We start from the raw sequence: 18,002 nt of genomic DNA on the forward strand, positions 1-18,002 counted from the left end.
TCAAATTCAACTCCTGAAGTAGATTGTGTAGTCCTTACGGTGACCACCCTCCTGAGGATGTCGCCAAACAGGCTCTCCTCCCATCTGATAGCAACTGCCTTCTATTCTGAAGCAAAGAAAGGCTGACTGGTGTTCATTAAAGAAGTGGATCTTGACTGGGCTCTTCCCATCCCATGTGAAACCCATCAGCTTCTAGATGACGAATCCAATGGCCCTATGGATAAGAGGCAGGTAGTCTGGGTGGCAATTAACAGTGATCTAGTAGGTGGTAAACTTTCTGAATTCTAGGTTGAGGAGGGATTGTACAAAGGGACTGGTCAATAGCCAGGACTGGTCAACAACAATAAAGCACAGTTACTCTAAAGTTATTCACAGGCTAAATTACTAGTTCTTTGTGTATCCTCTTCCTCCCTCTCCTCCTCTTTCTCCAGTATCTAGCACAATGCTCAGCACATGCTAGGTGCTCAAAACAGATGTGGCAAATCAGTTAAATAAATGAGTAAAATACATGTCTTTTTGCAAATGATTTAGTTCTGAACTTCCACTTCTTTGTCAGTAATGTGGGGATAAATTTCACTGATGGGTTTGTTTTCACAATTAAATAATATGGCATGCCTTATGTTATCATAAATGATAACTTTATGAATTTAACTATGAATTTCATACAGTTTACATGTGTGAATTTTCAGTTTGTGGCTATGGTTCACTGGAGGGGACAAAGGGAAAAAAAATCCAAGCCCTAGACAGCTAAAACAATCATTACCCAAAGCTATAGGTGCGATGGGTTAATTCCTCTCAAATACATGTAGCTAATGCTTAGGAAGAAAGAGAATGGGGGATGGGAAAGAGAAGGAAAAGGGGCGGTGGTGGTGGTTAGGGATATGTGAATACTTTTAAGGTCAACTGAGTTACTTCATAAGGAATACATTTTCTTTTCACTAGAAATAGTCCTATGACAGAAAAGACGGAGAGGTTGTTCAGCAGGAGCGGGTTAATCCGAGCTCCCATGCCTGCTGCAGTCACAGTACAAGGTACAGTAATGAATGTGGCACAGCCACACATTTATTTCATTCGAACTTCCTCTGTGGTCCTTTTTATATCGAAGTCTCTCACTGTTACAGGGCCACGCTTGGAAAAGTTGGAAAACTTTTTCCCCGTGGTGGAGAAAAGCCCTCATCAGACTAAATGGAACGAATGAATGAAATTATTCCCTTGGTCTAACATCTCCATCCGCTTCATACCAAATATTCACAGAAACATCTTTCCCCAATTCCGCGACTGGAATTTTACTCTTCCATGGCGTTGCCTAGTATTGGAAACACGGATTTCGAAAGTCAGCAGGCAACAGACTCGGTTTTGGAATCGCCATGGTTGGCTTTTGCAAAAGTCGATGCGCTTTACAGTCCTGTGGGGTAGCTTCTCCCAGGAGCAGAATTTGTAAAATAAACAGTTGCTGAAAAGCATGAAGAATTAACGAAGTGAAAATCTCGGGTTATTTGGCAGTTGACACGCCAGTGACCCCCTTAAATACTTAGTTGCTTAAGGAGGTTCAGAGCTACGATGAATGAATCTTCTGAATCTTCGGGGTACTTTACTTGAACCGGCTTGTAAATTTCTTTAGTCTTTCGGGAAGTAGCGGTAAATTAATACAAATCCAGGAGGGAGAGGCGAGAAGGGGCTAAAACCTCTGCACCTGAGCTTTCCTCCCAGTCTTTTGGAAAGACTCGCTTTTGCTGCTCAGGACCCTGGAGGTTACAGCCCAAAGAACCCGGCGGCGCTAGGACCTGGTTGGCGCCTGGCGGTGGCCGCTTTCAGGCGGGCGGAGGAGGGAGAGGAGGAGGGGGATGTGGGAAAGGAGGGGTATTAACGGGGGCGGGGGGAGTCGTTTATGCAGAGCAGGCGTTGCTGCCATTGCCACTCACTCTCCCGGCGCGCCGCTCGGAGCCAGAGGGAGCGCAGGGAGCTAGCTAGCGAGCGCTCGGAGCCCGGGCCAACGGAAGGGGCGCCTGGCCGCTGCCTGCACCGCCGCCTCCGCCGCGCTCGGGGGCCCCGGGAGGAGCTAGGGCGAGTCGGAGAGTCCGGGAGCCGAGCCCGGCGAGACCCAACTGCGGGAGCGCGCCCGCCCCACTCAGCCGCCTCCTGCGCCCGAGCCAGGGAGCGCCGGTAGACCGCCCCGCGGGCCGGAGAGCTGGGAGCACAGGTCCCCGGAGCCCCAGGGATGGTCTAGAAGCCGGCGCGAGGCTCGCTGCTCTGCTCCCTGCCGGGTTTGCCGCCTCCTGCCGATCGCCCAGGGCTGCGAGCCGCGGCGGCCGGGGGCTGCGCGCCGGGTCGGCCCAGGCCGGAGAAGTTAGTTGTGCGCGCAGCTTAGTGCCCGGAGCGAGCGAGAGAGTGAGCAAAGGAGCAGCGAGGCGCCAGGGCCATGGGCTGGGGGAGCCGCTGCTGCTGCCCGGGACGGCTGGACCTGCTGTGCGTGCTGGCCCTGCTTGGGGGCTGCCTGCTCCCCGTGTGCCGGACGCGCGTCTACACCAACCACTGGGCAGTCAAAATCGCCGGCGGCTTTCCGGAGGCCAACCGCATAGCCAGCAAGTACGGATTCATCAACATAGGACAGGTAATCACTGGCTGGCCGGGCTCTCGGCCCTGAAGCTGCGAGGGCGGGGGGCGGGGGAGTCCCCCACGACCTCGCGCCAGTCCCCTCTTAGTCATTCTTACTCCTCGTCAATCCCACTCTTCGTCAGTCCCCTCCCCCTCTTCCAGATGTGCTCTTGCAGCTGTTGCCCTAACTCTTGAGCTAGCGCGATGCGCTCTTTCTCCCCCCGCCTCCTCTCTTAGACACACACACACACACACACACACACACACACACACACACACTCCCCAAAGTTATTGGGGTTTGTGTTTTACTTGTTTCTTACAAACCGCGAGGGACAGGTAGTGTCTCTGGACGAATCCCGAACGTACATGCCTCTGCGGTGGTTTCAGACCTGATCGGACCTCTTGACGTGGAAAGTCGGGGAGCACTGGTAGCTTGGGCTCTATTGGGAGGGTAGAGGGTAAGCGCGCCCCTGGTGCCGGCTCCCTGTGGTTTCTGAGAGCCGGGGTAAAGGGAAGGAGGAGAAGGGAAAGCTTTTCCTGTTCAGACCTGAATTTAGCCTAGAAAGAAGTTTACTCCTCTATGGGCAAGAGAACCGCTGGGCACTGGAGGCGAAGGAGGCGCGAGGATTGGAGCTGGAAGGAAGAAGGGAGAGGAGAGGGGGGCCAGACCTGGCGTGAGCTCTGGTTTCTGGGGAGACCTCCGGGCTTCTTCGCCTATCGAGCGGGATCCGTGTGTGGGCTCCCAGTGGGGGAGTCGGAGGGGGAGACGGGAAACTTGTGAGACCGCTGACCAGGTTCTGCTTTGGAAAACAGCGCGTGTCTTCCCCCAGGGAGGGACGTGCGCGGCCCGGCGGCGGCGGCGGCGTTGGGGGAGAGTTCGACGCACGGTGAGGCGCAGGGGTTTTGTGGGGTGCCGCTCTAGGGCCTTCAGCAGAGCTTCCCGGATGGGGGACCTGGAATTGAGTGGTGTTATGGGGAGAATCGGAAGTGCAACAGATTTGGAGATACCTCCGGGCTAAATGGTATTGGCTTCTTTGCTGTCTCTGCTGCAAGAAACGGGGTGGAGCGGGCGGTTTAAGCGGATCCCAGAAAGCGCACACACCCCCCTCCATCCTTGAATATTATTCCTCCTACTCACTTCTCCCGGCCTGGCCAGAGGAGGGGGCCCTGGCCTGACCCTGGCCTGACTGCTGGGGGAGGAGGGAGGTGAGGATGATGGGGGCGCCCTCGCAGAAGACGCACTTCTGGGACTGGTCTGGCAGCACGCGCCCTGCGTGCCCTGCCAGGATGAAGGGAGGGGAAGGTGCCAGCTGGTGCCTCTGGAGCAAGAGAGCACAGATGATTTCTAATGCTGTTGCGCTCCATGTCCAGGAACACGTGCTCCCTCACTGGGACGCGGCACCGGCACCGAGAGGAGGCAGAGCTGCCGTCACATCTAGAAGGAGCTAGGGAGCAGTGGGGACTTCAAGGCAGCGGGAGTGAGGTCTTACTGGGCTTGGTGGATCCAGAGGGAGGCTCTATTCCGGAGAAGCCAGTCCTGTTGAGGGCTGAGACCAGGGCAAGGGGCTTGGTCAGTATCTGCTCCCCATCCCTACTCCTGGCCCCAGGAAGAAAGGAAGCTACATCCAGCCAGGTGCTCTTGCTTGAGTGCCTCTCATCTTCAGGAGAGTGCCATTTTAATGGCTTGTTAGGATTCTACCTGCTTCTTTTTTCACTGGAAGAAAACACTGAGTCTATTCAAGTCTTTTTACATGAACTTAAAGTTGGGTGCTGCACACATATGTCCAGGGAATGTAACAGGGAAGGCTAACAATGAAAGTAGTTGTGTTAATAATCTTTCCAGAAATACCCTCATGTTCTGCTAACACTGTGCATATCCCATATAACAAGCATATTTGAAAGAATAGTTTTTGACTTTGTTTCATAACCCACAAAATGGCCATTTTGGGTGGATATTACTTCACATACAGCAAGGAGGAAACCAAGTCTCTGGAGAAGTTGACTTGCACAGAGTCACCAAGCTAGACCTTGGCTAAGGTACGAATCAGACCTAAGACTGTCTGGTTCAGCCCTGCTCTTCTTGCCTTTGAGAATGGGGGTAAGGAGGAACAAAATAAAATCCCCATTTCTCTGAATTCTGATTTAGCGGTTCGGTAAGTGAGGCAAACATCATCTTAATTCACAGATACTTGGTTCAAACAGACCTGAACTTCTTGAACCTGAGGATTTTCACAAATTTTGAAAGCTGAAAGATCTGTATCTAAATAAACTCATTAAATAGAACTTAAGAAATTTCAGAACGTAGCAGAGTGGGGAAGGAGGGACTGTATGTAACAGAACCCACTTTTGAACTAGCAAACATTGCGGTGTCCTTCAACATGCCTTGACTTTTTATAAAGGGTCTTCTAATGAAGATCCTCGGGATTTTCATTTAAAAAGTAATACCAAGAAAGTTTACATACTAATAACATCAGCCAGGTTTATTGTGTTTTTACAATGGCAGTGGAGGAAATTTGAGTGCTTATAGAAGTTACAAAAGACCCTTTGACCTGATGCCCTAACTAGTACAAAAAGATCAGCTGTTCTTACAGTGTGAAGCATTTCCTCTGTAGATCAAAGGAGAGTAACCCTAATCTAAGACTTGGAGGTAGTAAATTGAGTTCACACATGCAGTATCATTGTACTGTAAGGGCCGTCCTTTTGTTATTCTTTCCTTCCATCAGTAAACCAGCTGTGGTTCAGTTGAGGTCAGTAACTAATTTTTTTTTTTTTTTTTTGTCTTTTTGCCATTTCTTGAGCCACTCCCACGGCATATGGGCATATGGAGGTTACCAGGCTAGAGGTCGAATCGGAGCTGTCGCTGCCAGCCTACGCCAGAGCCACAGCAACGCAGGATCCGAGCCGTGTCTGAGACCTACACAACAGCTCACGGCAACACTGGATCCTTAACCCACTGAGCCAGGCCAGGGATCGAACCCAAAACCTCATGGTTCCTAGTCGGATTCATTAACCACTGAGCCACAACGGGAACTTGTAGTAACTAATTTTCATATGTCTCTGGAATGCTGTCCTGTTTTTACCCATTTGGGCTTGGGGTCCCATCTCAGGTGTCTCAGATTGGAACTGAGACCCATTATTGTTTCTGAAGTCATTTAATATCCTGGTAGTGTTTTGGATATCTTCAGTGTCATATGCTAGGTGAAGAAGGTGGTGACTTTCCCTGGTTTTGACTATCTGTTCAGAATTTCACTGTCATGTTCTGTATAGCATCTTGGCACTTAAAAGCCACCAGCCAATCTGGCTTGGAGATTTCTATAGAAAAGAGTAGGCGTGCTCTTATGTTCATGAATGATAGGATGTGCAGAGTAAAGAGCAAGTAAGCGAACAGGCAAAAAGGATGTGCTTGACTTCCTAGAAGGGAACAATAATGAGGGCTTTCTTGCCTTTGGTTATAGAGATAATACTTGTTTTGGTAGGTTTTCATATAATGTTTATATTTTGTGAATGATTATGCCTTGAAATGCTGAAACGATGCCATAATTATTAATAATGGTCGTTGTGTCAGCATATATCATATTTTGCTTGGCACTAATTTTAGCTCTAGAATGCCCTACCTTTCTTCCCCCACAAGCTCTGACTCCAGGCCCTCTTAGTACCTAGTACAACCAGCACTACTGGGTTGGCAGAGGGTAGGTATGTTTGCCTGTTGGTTTGGAAGAAGAGGCCTGCTTCTCCCTCACTAATCCTGTGCTCTGACCCTTTGAGCTAGCAATGTAGTGTAGTGATTAGAAGATAGGAAGAACATAAAGGAATAAGACCTGACATAATGTTAATTGTGAACCTTTGTTTGAATCAAAATCTGCAAGCCAGAAGGAAATAACTTCTGGGTATTTGAACCTAGGGAGAAGATGCTCTATAAAGGTTTGCTTTTGTTTTTAATTTTTGGCCACCCTGAAGCATGTGCAGTTCCTGGGTCAGGGATCAGATCCAACCTGCAGTTGCAACTTAAGGCACAGCAGAGGCAACGCCAGATGCTTAACCCACTGCCATATCCTTAACCCACTGCATAGGGCCAGGTATAGAACCAGTGTCCGAGCGTTCCCAAGACGCTGCCAATCCTGTTGTGCTATAGCATGAACTCCTGTAAAGGTTGTTTGTAATACACAATAGCTGTATTTATCCTTCTGTGAGGTGCTTATAATCCTTGACTCCAAACTGAGATTACCAGTAGCAAAAACTCCTCCCCTAACCTTGTAATTTACCTTGAGCAAGATGATGGAAAGATAAAGCCAGCTACAAGCAATCCTGGGGGAAATGTTTTACCTGGAGTTCCCATTGAGAGCATAGATTTGGAAACTCTGCACATGGCACTTGCAAGGTCTAGGAAAGCAGGAAAGTCACTGAGCTTAATGGAGCTTTTGTTCCTTGATCTGTAAAATGATAAATCTCTAGATCATAGAGGGACTTGACTCTGCATTGCTGAGCACATAGCTAAGCTTGCAGTGAAAGTTTTGTTGAATCTGAAATAAGTGAGACTCAGACTTTATTTAGATATAGAGAAAGGAAGACGTTTTTATAATGGAAGATGCATTTATATTGAAGATTAGGAGAATAGGGTTTTTTTGTTTTTGTTATTTTGATTTTTAGGGCCGCTCCCACGGCATATGGAGTTCCCAGGCTAGGAGTCAAGTTGGACCTGTAGCCGCCAGCCTACACCACAGCCACAGCCACACCACATCCAAGCTGTGTCTGCGACCTACACCATAGCTCATGGCAACGCCAGATTCTTAACCCACTGAGCCAGGCTAGGGGTCGAACCTGTGTCCTCATGGGTACTAGTCAGATTCACTTCTGCTGCACCATGACAGGAACTCCTAGGAGAATAGTTTTTGATGACTGAGTCAAAAGAGGTAAATGAGAACTTTGTAGACAGGGAAACTATCTTTCCATTTAAACTAACGGTTTGGAATCATTTAAGAATTGTTTTCTGTTGAATTCTAAACACTTCTAGCTGGTTTCCCATGGCAGAGCCTGCCTCCCTGGTTGATCTTTGTTGTAGCTCATTAAATAGTCTAGGATAAGCTCACTGGAGATGGAAGAAAGGGACCAAAAATATCTGAAAACTGATTATTTTATAAAGCATCTTGCCTTGGTACATTTATGATCATATTTGCATTTTTTTTTAAGGCTGCACCTATGTCATATGGAGGTTCCCAGGCTGGGGTTCGAATCAGAGCTGTAGCCACCTGCCTATGCCACAGCCACAGCAGCTTGGAATCTGAGCAGCATCTGCGACCTACCCCACAGCTCATGCCAATGCCATATCCTTAACCCACTGAGCAAGGCCAGGGATCGAACCTGTGTCCACATGGATACTAGTCAGATTTGTTTCTGCTGAGTCACAATGGGAACTCCATATTCTGTTTAACTCTTTTTTTTTTTTTTTTTTTGCCATGAAGGAGCTCAAATTTTAATGGGGATGCAGATGTTTAAGTGGATTGATTATTTTTTTATTTTTTCTGTTTAATTCTGAATATGGTTTGTCTGAGGAAAGTCTTCTTCTAAGAAGCGTTTTCCAAATCAGTAGGAAGAGGTGCTTTAGTGGGAAGGACCTTGTTCAGTGATGTCCTGAAGGCTCCCACTCTACTGGTTAGTTTTGACCTATGAGTAATGTGGGATGTTTGAAGTGCTGGTAAGTGGAAAGTGAGTTCTGGGTGCTGAAGGATGGGGAGATGGGGCTAGTCTGGTGGGTTGTATGGGAGTGGATTGTGCTCCCCTAATTAAATCCTTAATTGATAAAAGGATGCGGAAGTCCCAGGTTGATCCCTGTGTGATGTATCTGGCTTTGTGTATCTCTCCACACCCAAGAGCCTCAGTGCTGACCTCCTAGCTGCTTAAACTTGCCTAGTTCTCATGAGTTGGGGAACCTTTCCTGAGAAAAAGCAGTTCAGAGTGCTTGGCCTGATGATGGTGGGTCTGTTGCATTAACCTCATAGACCAGGAATGGCTTGTATGTGGCCATTGGGATTTTTGGAGTCGATTTGAAATGAAAAACTGCATTTTTGTGAGCCCCAAGGCAGCCGAATTTGCGTTATTGCTATCTTGCATGGGTTTCTATCCAGAAGTCCTAACCTTAAAGGTCAGCCAGAGAAGCAGGGTAGTGTGCTGGGAAAATGGCCAGCGGTGTCTGACTCTTTGGTGAAGGGAGGGAGTCCTGACCCAGAAACCTCCCCTGGGCAGGGAGGGGTGTTTATGTTGTTGGTTCAAGTTGTATGAAGCAGTGTCTGGGTTTTCCCCAAGGCTGAAGTATCTCCAGGCATCACTCTGCCTTGGGACTTTATCACATGGCTAGTTCAAGTTGGATTTGATGACAGAGAAGCTGGCTTTGGCTTCCTGGGTGGTAAAGTGAATGCTTATAGATACCCATGCATGCTAAAAGATAGGTATCTATATATCTATGAATATTTATTTTTGATCAAAGTTAAATTTGCACCCAGTTTACAGTGGAATTACTCATGTAATTTCTCGCAAGTTTCAACAGATTTCTATCTCTATATCTAAGTGTACCAAGAAGGAAGACTCCATGCCAATAAATATTCAGTTTGGATTAATCCTGGGAGGAAAATGTGGTCAGAAAGCAAACCAGGATTCCTGTCGTGGCTCTAGTGGTTAACGAACCTGACTAGCATCCATGAGGACACAGGTTTGATCCCTGACCTTGCTCAGTGGGTTAGGGATCTTGCGTTGCCATGAGCTGTGGTATAGGTCGCAGGTGCAGCTCAGATCCCGTGTTGCAGTTGCGTAGGCCAGCAGCTACAGCTCTGATTTGACCCCTAGCCTGGGAACCTCCATATGCTGAGGGTGCAAGCCTAAAAAGACCCCCCCCCAAAAAAAAAAGGCAAACCGGACTAAGAGTCAGAAGGTTTGTGTGAAACTCTAGGGCTTTCTTATTATTTATCAATCTGACACTCAGTGCCTGATTTTTCAAATTGCGAACCTCTATCCACATCACAGGATTGCCGTGATATCAAATGCCCCAATAATTAACATGAATATATAAATAAAATAAGACATAGGAAGCAGCATATGATCCGTACGGTTCCAAGGAGATGCAAAGATTGTTCAAAGGAAAGTAAGTGAATGCCATGATTACTGGGGGTGTCCCTAGTAGAATGCTCGTGAGTTTTCAGATTCTTGTGATTGGTGATTGCCCCTGGGGATCTGGTGGATGCAGAAAGGGGAAGGAGTGACTGTAGCCTCTGCTTCTCCCATCAGAGGATAGGGAAAGTGTAACTGGGAGAGCCTTGGATAGTGGTGTAGGGCTGGGACAGCTGACCGGAACATCAATCAGCCCAGGCTCCCCATCTCCAGGCTGGACAGCTTTGGTTTATAAGGCATGTGCAATATGGAGGTTTTATGCCTTTTTAAATATAGAGAATCAAAACAGTCTTTTTAGAGTTCCCTTGTGGCACAGTGGGTAAAGGATCCAGCATTTTCACTGCAATGGCTTGGGTCACTGCTGTGGCGTGGGCTTAGTCCCTGGCCCAAGAACTTCCACATGCTGTGAGCTTGGCCAAAAAAAGCCCACAGCATAGTCTAGCTGAAATACAGAGAAGGCTATAAGGAATATGGTGGGAATATTGGGTACAAGTGTCAAAAATCCAACTCCTACTACTTAAATAGACTTAGTAAACAAGCGGGTAAGCAAACAGGGAGTCTGTTGGTTTAAACAGGTCCATGTGCCTTTATGTGCAGTCTTTTTTGGGGGGTGGGCAGAGGGTGGGCCTGTGGCATGTGGAAGTTCCTATGCCAGGGATTGAACCCTAGCCACAGCAGTGACCTCTGACCCCAGCCACTGCAGTGTCAACGCTAGATCCTTAACCTGCTGTGCCACAAAAGAACTCCCCTTATGTGCAGTTCTGAAAGCAGCAGCTGAATGCTTTTTGCAACCAACCCTTACCTGATCTGTACTTGCTCCACGGCAAAAGCCTATCCTGACCTAAACTGACATGGATTAGGGCATTAATTTGGTTGCAGGAATACATCACTGTGTTTGGTTATAAGAATGTCGTCCTTGATCCAGTTAGAGGTGTGTGTAATACACTCCAGCATGTGCTCCATTGTCCTTTTCTCATCTGAAGAATTATGAATTCCTGAACCACATCTGGATTCCAGTGTTTCAGAACAGTGATTATGGGTCTGTCCGCAGAAAATCCAGCAGTAGTGCTAATGACCAGTATTCCTCTGTTAACCTACAGCTTCATTTTCAGTTAGGCCCTTTCCTTGAGAGAGTAAAGGTCTTCTGATTCTTAGTAATTACCTCCCTCACCCACTATTGAAATGAATCCCTGAAAAAGATTCCAGTTCTTCCCGATTGGGTCATATTCCAATGTGTGGGCCAGTCACTTCATTCTCGGGGGGTGGTGGGGTTCTGGTGAGTCAGCTTGGGGCACAAGTGCACCCTTGAAGTGAGGGAGATGTTCCCCTTGGATGGGCAGTCCACCAACTGGGAGGGAAAGTTCCCTCAAGGAAAAGACATTGCTACTACTAGAATAAGGGAAAAGGAGTTGGGGGATGAGGAAAAAAAAAAAAAAAAAAAAAAAAAGCTCACTTCAAATCAGATTCTATGAGTCTTTAAATGCCTAGGCCAGGGAGTTTGAGCGTTATCAAGGAGGATTAAGAGTTAGATTGAAAGTCGCTGCAAAGGGGGCAGTAACGTATTGATTCAACACACATGAGGGTCTGTGCTACATAAGACATTCTCTGCTTTTAAGGAGCTAGGACATTTTTATTCATAACTCTTGTTAAGCAAGGCCAGTACTAATGGAGTTACAGGCAGTGCAGTATGCTTCAGTCCTGCCTGGGGGGAGTCTGCTGGTAGCCTGTGCATAATAAACTGGAGGAGGCAGAGAGGCTGTTGTTGGGTAAAGTTATTCTTTTTGTGTGTGTGTGGTTTTTTTTGTGTGCTTTTTAGGGCCACACCTGTGGCATATGGGAGTTCCCAGGCTAGGGGTCGAATCGGAGCTGCAACTGCTGGCCTATGCCACAGCCACAGCAACGCTGGATCTAAGCCGCATCTGTGACCTATACCACACAGCTCACAGCAGTGCAGAATTCTTAACCCACTGAGTGAGGCCAGGGATCGAACCCACAACCTCATGGATACTAGTCAGGTTTATTACCACTGAGCCATGAGGGGGGACTCTGGGAAAAGTTATTCTTAACAAACACAAGAACCTGTGACCATGGAAAGAGAAGGGAGCTCTTGTACAGGTGGATTCGTTATGGCTTGGTACCCAAATGGAAGTGGAGGAGGGAGAAAGAAAACAAAGTTTCTAGCCTGGGCACCAGGACCATGGGGGACTTGTCTAAAGCCTGAAGACTACAGGAGCATTTGGGAGGACACTTCGTGATGTCCACTGGGCAGAAGAGAATTTAGGACAGGAAAGAAGTTTAGACTGGTTGAGCCAGCTCAGTCTAAGTGAAGCTGTGTTAAGGGCCCAGGAAGCTAAAAGAATGTCTCCATGTGGAGGGCAAGGGATAAAGGGATAAAAAGGAGTAGGTGAAAGGGGCGGGGAGGCCCTGAAGTCATATTCAGAAAGCCATAGAGGGTTGCATTAAGTACCAAAATTAAAACAGAAGGTGGTAAAAACAGAAGTGTGGCTTAAAGAACTGGGACGAGGCTGTCACCTGGGATCTTAGAGCCAATGCCTGATTGAATAGTGAGGGGCAATAGGGGTGTGTGGCAGCAGAGGTAGTGAGTGTAAAGCTTTTCATTGCACATTGGCCTGCCCACTGACATTATCTCCCTTTGTCTCTTTCCCCTCTGTGGGGACCCTAGGTCTAGAACCAAAAGTTTTGAATTCTGCCTCTTCCTAGCCAAGGGACCATAGGAAAGCATCTTAAGTTCTCTGTGCCTTAGTTTCTTCATGTGTGAAAAAGACCTAATAGTATTTCCCTCATAGGATTGTCGTGAGCATTAGTTAAAAGTAGTCAGAATGGTGCCTGGCACATACTACATACCAATAAATGCCAGTTATTAGATCTCGTTTTTTTTAAATTTACTTATGTATTTGCTTTTTAGGGCTGCACTCGCAGCGTATGGAGGTTCCCAAGCTAGGGGTCCAGTAGGAGCTATAGCTGCCAGCCTATGCCACAGCAAAGCAAGATCCTAGCAGCATCTGTAACCTACACAACAGCTCACGGCAATACCAGATCCTTAACCAACTGAGCGATGCCAGGGATCGAACCTGCAACCTAATGGTTCCTAGTAGGATTTGTTTCTGCTGCCACAATGGGAACTTTTTTTTGTTGTTGTTACTGTTTTTTTTTTTTTTTTTTTTTTAAAAACAAGTTTCTATAGACTGTTTCCATCCTACTGTTCTCTTTTAACATTATATTGTGAGCCTTTCCCCAATGTTACTAAATAATTTTAGACAAATTCTAATGGTTGCGTAATTGAAGGGACTGTACTATGTTGTAATTAGTGTGACCATACATCACATTTTTCCAGGGATAGTATTGGTTTATGCCTTCAGTAAATCAGTGCACCTCCATTAAGTATTTTTATATCCCCTTTCACTTTCAAATATGTCTGAGTTTGGCAGAGAAATGATATGGTCACCCTAATTGTATGTATTTATGTGTGCATGTGTGTAATTGCATATCTATTCTTCCACTAGCTGGGAAAGCAGGGTTGTACCTCATTCCTATTTGTGTTGCCAGCACCCAGCACAGTGGGTGGCACAGGAGAAACATAGTAGGCACTTGGGAAAGGATGCAGAAAGGGTATATCTAGAGAGGAGTTGGTTTGGAAAGGAAGAGGAACATTGGTGCCTTGAGAATAACAAAGAATGCGGGTGAATGGAGATTTAGGGAGTTCAAGTTGGGGAGGAAAGGAAGTGATCATGAGTGGACAATGGCCTGGATCTCATCAGTTCAGAGGTAATACCACTTGCAGAGAGAGGGGGAACTGGGTGGAACTGATGGCCTGGTGCTCCACTGTTTTGGAACATTGTTAGGAAATTCTGATAAGAATTAATGACTATTGCCTATGAGAAGAATTGCCAAAGAGCAATAGCAATAACTGCTAGTACTTAGTTATGCTCAGTGAGTCATGGTTAAATAAATGAGAAAATAACCAGTCTTTATTGTTTTGTGCTTTTGTCACTAATGCTCAGGAACCTGAGGTTAGATAAAAATAAAACAGGGAATTAGACTCTATCAAGATGAGAGAGAAGGGAACAAGACCAGACTGGGAAGATGAGGGTGACAAGAGATGAATGATTCTTGAACACAAAGGGGTACCATTTTTTTTGTCTTCCTAGGGCTGCTCCCACAATATATGGAAGTTCCTAGGCCAGGGGTCAAATCAGAGCTGAAACTGCCAGCCTATGCCACAGTCACAGCAACACCAGATCCGAGCGGCTTCTGGAACCTACACCACAGCTCATGGCAATGTTGGATCCTTAACCCACTGAGCAAAGCCAGAGATCAAACCCACATACTTATGGATGCTAGTCAGTTTCGTTAACCTCTGAGCCACTACAGGAACTCCTGGGGTACTGTATTTGAAATGATAGACCACAATGTCCAGGCTTTGAGAAAAGTGGTAGGGCCAAAATAGGGCTGGTGAGCCAAAGGAATAGGGCAGTATAAAGGCTATAGTTCAAAATAAAAATGGAAAGCCAGTTTGATAAGAGTGCTAGAAGAGGAGAGATGGGACCCACCCCAGAGGGTAATTTCTTTGTAAGCCACAGGCAATAGCTATTCTGCATGATGATAAGGTCCAAGGTGGGCCAACCAGATAGAGCACAGGTGAAGGCCAGTGGCTTGGATGGAGTCAAGAAACTGTGAGGCTGAATATGGGCAGGGTTATCAACTTGGATAAGATAAGGATTCCAAGTGTTTCATGCTGGTATACCCACTAGGCAGACAAACATGGATTCTGCCCCATACTTCAATTCTCCTTGGATAAATTTAGGTATTATCTCTACTTTACACATCTGTGCACTATTATTTGCACTGCAGGTTCTGTATCAACTTAAGGGATAAAGACAGACACTTGGGCAATTGCTTTAAACTCCCAAGTGAGCCTTCCCCTATTTGATTTAAAAACTGAAGATTGCACTGAGCACCAAATATAGAGGGAAGAGTGTAAACAGAGAATGTGAAGCCAGAAATAATATTTTAGGATGATTTAAAAATGGTATATATGATGTCACATTTTACATTTGCCTTTACCTTGGGGTTGTCAGGCAGCCCACTTTCCATTATAATAAATACTTATACCTGTAATTTATTCTCATGTCATGTAGTCTGCCTTTTACATACATTGTTTTATATAGTATAATGCAGCTATGTTCTGAACATGTCTTTTATGTATTCTTAGTGTAACTTTACTGCCTTGTCAGAATATGGATATATTTTGAAATGTGATTTTAAAATTACACATTACTCGCTCTACAATATATAATATTTTTATAATATTTTTAGATTGCTCTATACAGTGTCAGGTTAATTTTGTTTCATTTATATGTTAATCTGATTATTAAATTAGGGTTAGCATCACAAAAGAATCACAGAGTTTCTAGTTTTATCTTCTGTGCATTATCTAAAAGGTTAATTCTGTCCTGGGAAAATTACATTGTGACTACCATGCCAGCATTGAAACTTATTAAGATTTATAAGAGGCAAGTCCTTCCCTGCTGCCTTTCCAAGTGTGTGTGTCTGTGTGTGTGTGTATGTGTATACACACAGACATATATATATATCTCACATATATTTGTACTAAGTACTTAAGGTCTGATATTTTTGTAATAAGTACTTAAAGTCTAGTGTTTTTCTATTCTGAGTAGCTCTTACAGCTGTAAAAATATACCAGTTCTCTCCATATCAATGTTCCCAGGCTTGTACCTTGTTTTCACTAGTTGAAGTTTCTCAACCATAATAAAACTGGGCAGTGCTCACTAGTTTGAATGCAGTGCAGGGAGGGAAGACAATTTCAGGGCCTTTAATCTTGTAAGCAAATATCCACAACTACAAATTTAGAAGTTTACTGCTTATTCATCGTGAGCCTAGTTGCATTTAACTAATACGTTCTTTTTTCCCTATGAGTGTGGGACCCCATTCATCAATTTCAAAGTTTTTCAAGAGAAAACTAAATTGTAGGCCACTTAAGATTTATTACAGCCTAGCTTCCAGCAAAACCTTTTTCCTTTATTTTTTTAACCTTGGGGCATCTCTCCATTTGGTTAGTGCTCATGAGCCAGTTTACCAAATGCCGCATCCTTTGACTCATCATAGAATGTGTCATTACTTCTGGGCTGGTGGGACAATGCTGAGAACCAGTAAACAAAACTCAAGGCTGAGAACAGGTAAACTGAATTCTTTTCTAAGCCCTGCCCTGCCGCTAATTTGCCACATGCTTGTGAACTGGTCACAGGTTCTTTTCTGTCTTAAAGGATTAGTTTTATTCATTGTTTTATTTGAAATATAGTTATTGAAGGACACCATCAAGAAAGTCAAAAGACAACCCACGGAATGGGAGAAAATATTTGCAAATAACATCTGATTAGAGCCTTGTATCTAGAATATATGAAGAACTGCACTCAATGATAAAAAGACAAATAACCCAATTAAAAGTGAGCACAAAGGACTTGAATAGACATGTCTCCAAAGAAGATACCCAAATAGCCAGTAAGCACATGCTCAACATCATTAGTCATCAGGGAAATGTGACTCAAAACCACGAGATGCTAACTCACATCATACTTGCTTGGATTGGTCTAATCAGAAATTCAGATAGTCACAAGTGTTGGCAAGATAGGAAGAAATTGGACCCTCATACACTATTGGTGGAAATGCAAAGTGGTGCAACCACTGTTGGAAAACCATCTGGCAGTTCCCCAGAGTTACCTTATGACCCAGCAGTTCTACTCCAAAGTATATACTCAAGGGAAATGAAAACATTTGTTCACACAAAAACTTGCAGGCGGCTCAGTGACTTAAGTGGCATTATCACTGCTGTGGCTTGGGTCACTGTTGTGTCATGGGTTCAATCACTGGACCAGGAAATTCCGCATGCCATGGGTATAGCCAAAAAACAAAACAACAACCAAAAACTCATGCAGACAAAAGTTCTGTGGCAGCATTATTCAAAGGAACTAGAAAATGGAAACAATAATGTCTGTGAACTGATGAGTTGATAAACAAAATAGAGTGTATCTTTGCACGGGAATATTTTTCTGCAATAAAAGTGAATGGATTACTGATACAGTCTACAACTTAGAACCCTGAAAACACTGTTCAGTGAAAGAAGCCAGTCACAAAAGGACACATATGTATGGCTCTGTTTATATGAAATGTCCAGAATAGACAAATCTATAGAGACAGGACATAGTGGTAGTGGTCTGGTTGCCTAGGGCTGGAAGGGTGGGAGGATGAGGACTGACTACTAATGGGTATGGGGTTTCTTTGCCGGTGGCGGGGGGAGATGAAAATGTTGTTTGTGGTGATTTTTGCACAACTGTGTAATTATACTAAAAACATGTGATAAAGGTTTTGTGAATTTTTTCTCCATCAAGCTGTTAAAGAATAGTTCCCGAGTACCTGTTATTTATCAGCCATCCTAATAAACTCAGCCCTGCTGTATCTGTCTTAGAGTGGGAGTAACCAACCTAAAAGCCAATAATGAAATAAAATAATTTCAAATTACGGTAAGTTGCTATTGGAAAGCAAAATACAGTGACTGGGTGGGAGGACTCCTTTACATAGGCCTTCGGGGGAAATGCTTGAGCAGAGATCTGAATAAGAAGGTGCCCACCACATGGAGTTAAGGGTAGGGTGAGGTCTGTGCAGAGCAGACAGCTGGTGCAGAGGTCAGGGGACCAGAAAACCAGCTGGTGTACATGAAGTCTAGTTAACAAGGAAGAAATGCTTGAGATTGGAGAGAGTGATCTTGCAGCTTAGTTTTGGTGATGCCATTTACCTGTTTAGAAGCCATCAGTAACCCCCATTCGCTTACTGCCCTTAAAACAGATCTCTTCTCAGGGCTTTGAAAGACCTATCTACCCATCCTGAAATACTTTTTCCATCATATTTCTTGCTCTCTCAAAGCCAAACTGTACTTCCCACTGTTCCCCAGATACTATACTCAGTCCTTTCCTGTGTCTGTGCCAGTCTTTCCACCTGGAATATTCACCTGACCCCTTGCTCTTCTGGAAATTCTTCTTAAAGGCACATCTCAAATGTCACCTCCACTATACCTCACTCTGGAAATAGAGGTAAAATACAGGTGTAGGTACTCTCACTTTTCAATTCTTTGACTCCCATAGTACTTTGCCCAACATTCTTTTAGAGAGTGTAGTAGGGTTTTTCTTTCATTTTTTTCCCTCCATATAAAGGGG

General features: G+C 45.3%; 1 protein-coding gene across 5 annotated transcripts in view; it reads left to right on the plus strand.

The window, feature by feature from the left end:
• The window catches only part of PCSK5 (proprotein convertase subtilisin/kexin type 5), a 453,468-nt gene continuing 437,358 nt past the window's right edge, over positions 1,893-18,002 (plus strand). The window contains exon 1 of one of the 5 annotated variants that reach the window (XM_021065005.1): positions 1,893-2,611. In XM_021065005.1, coding sequence (XP_020920664.1) covers positions 2,420-2,611 — 192 coding nt within the window. In that variant the 5' untranslated portion in view covers positions 1,893-2,419. The remainder of the gene's footprint in view (positions 2,612-18,002) is intronic. The other 4 variants (XM_021064998.1, XM_021065022.1, XM_021065029.1 and 1 more) reach the window with 4 other exon arrangements.

Source organism: Sus scrofa, chromosome 1, assembly GCF_000003025.6.
Source record: "Sus scrofa isolate TJ Tabasco breed Duroc chromosome 1, Sscrofa11.1, whole genome shotgun sequence".
Lineage (NCBI taxonomy): Eukaryota > Metazoa > Chordata > Mammalia > Artiodactyla > Suidae > Sus > Sus scrofa.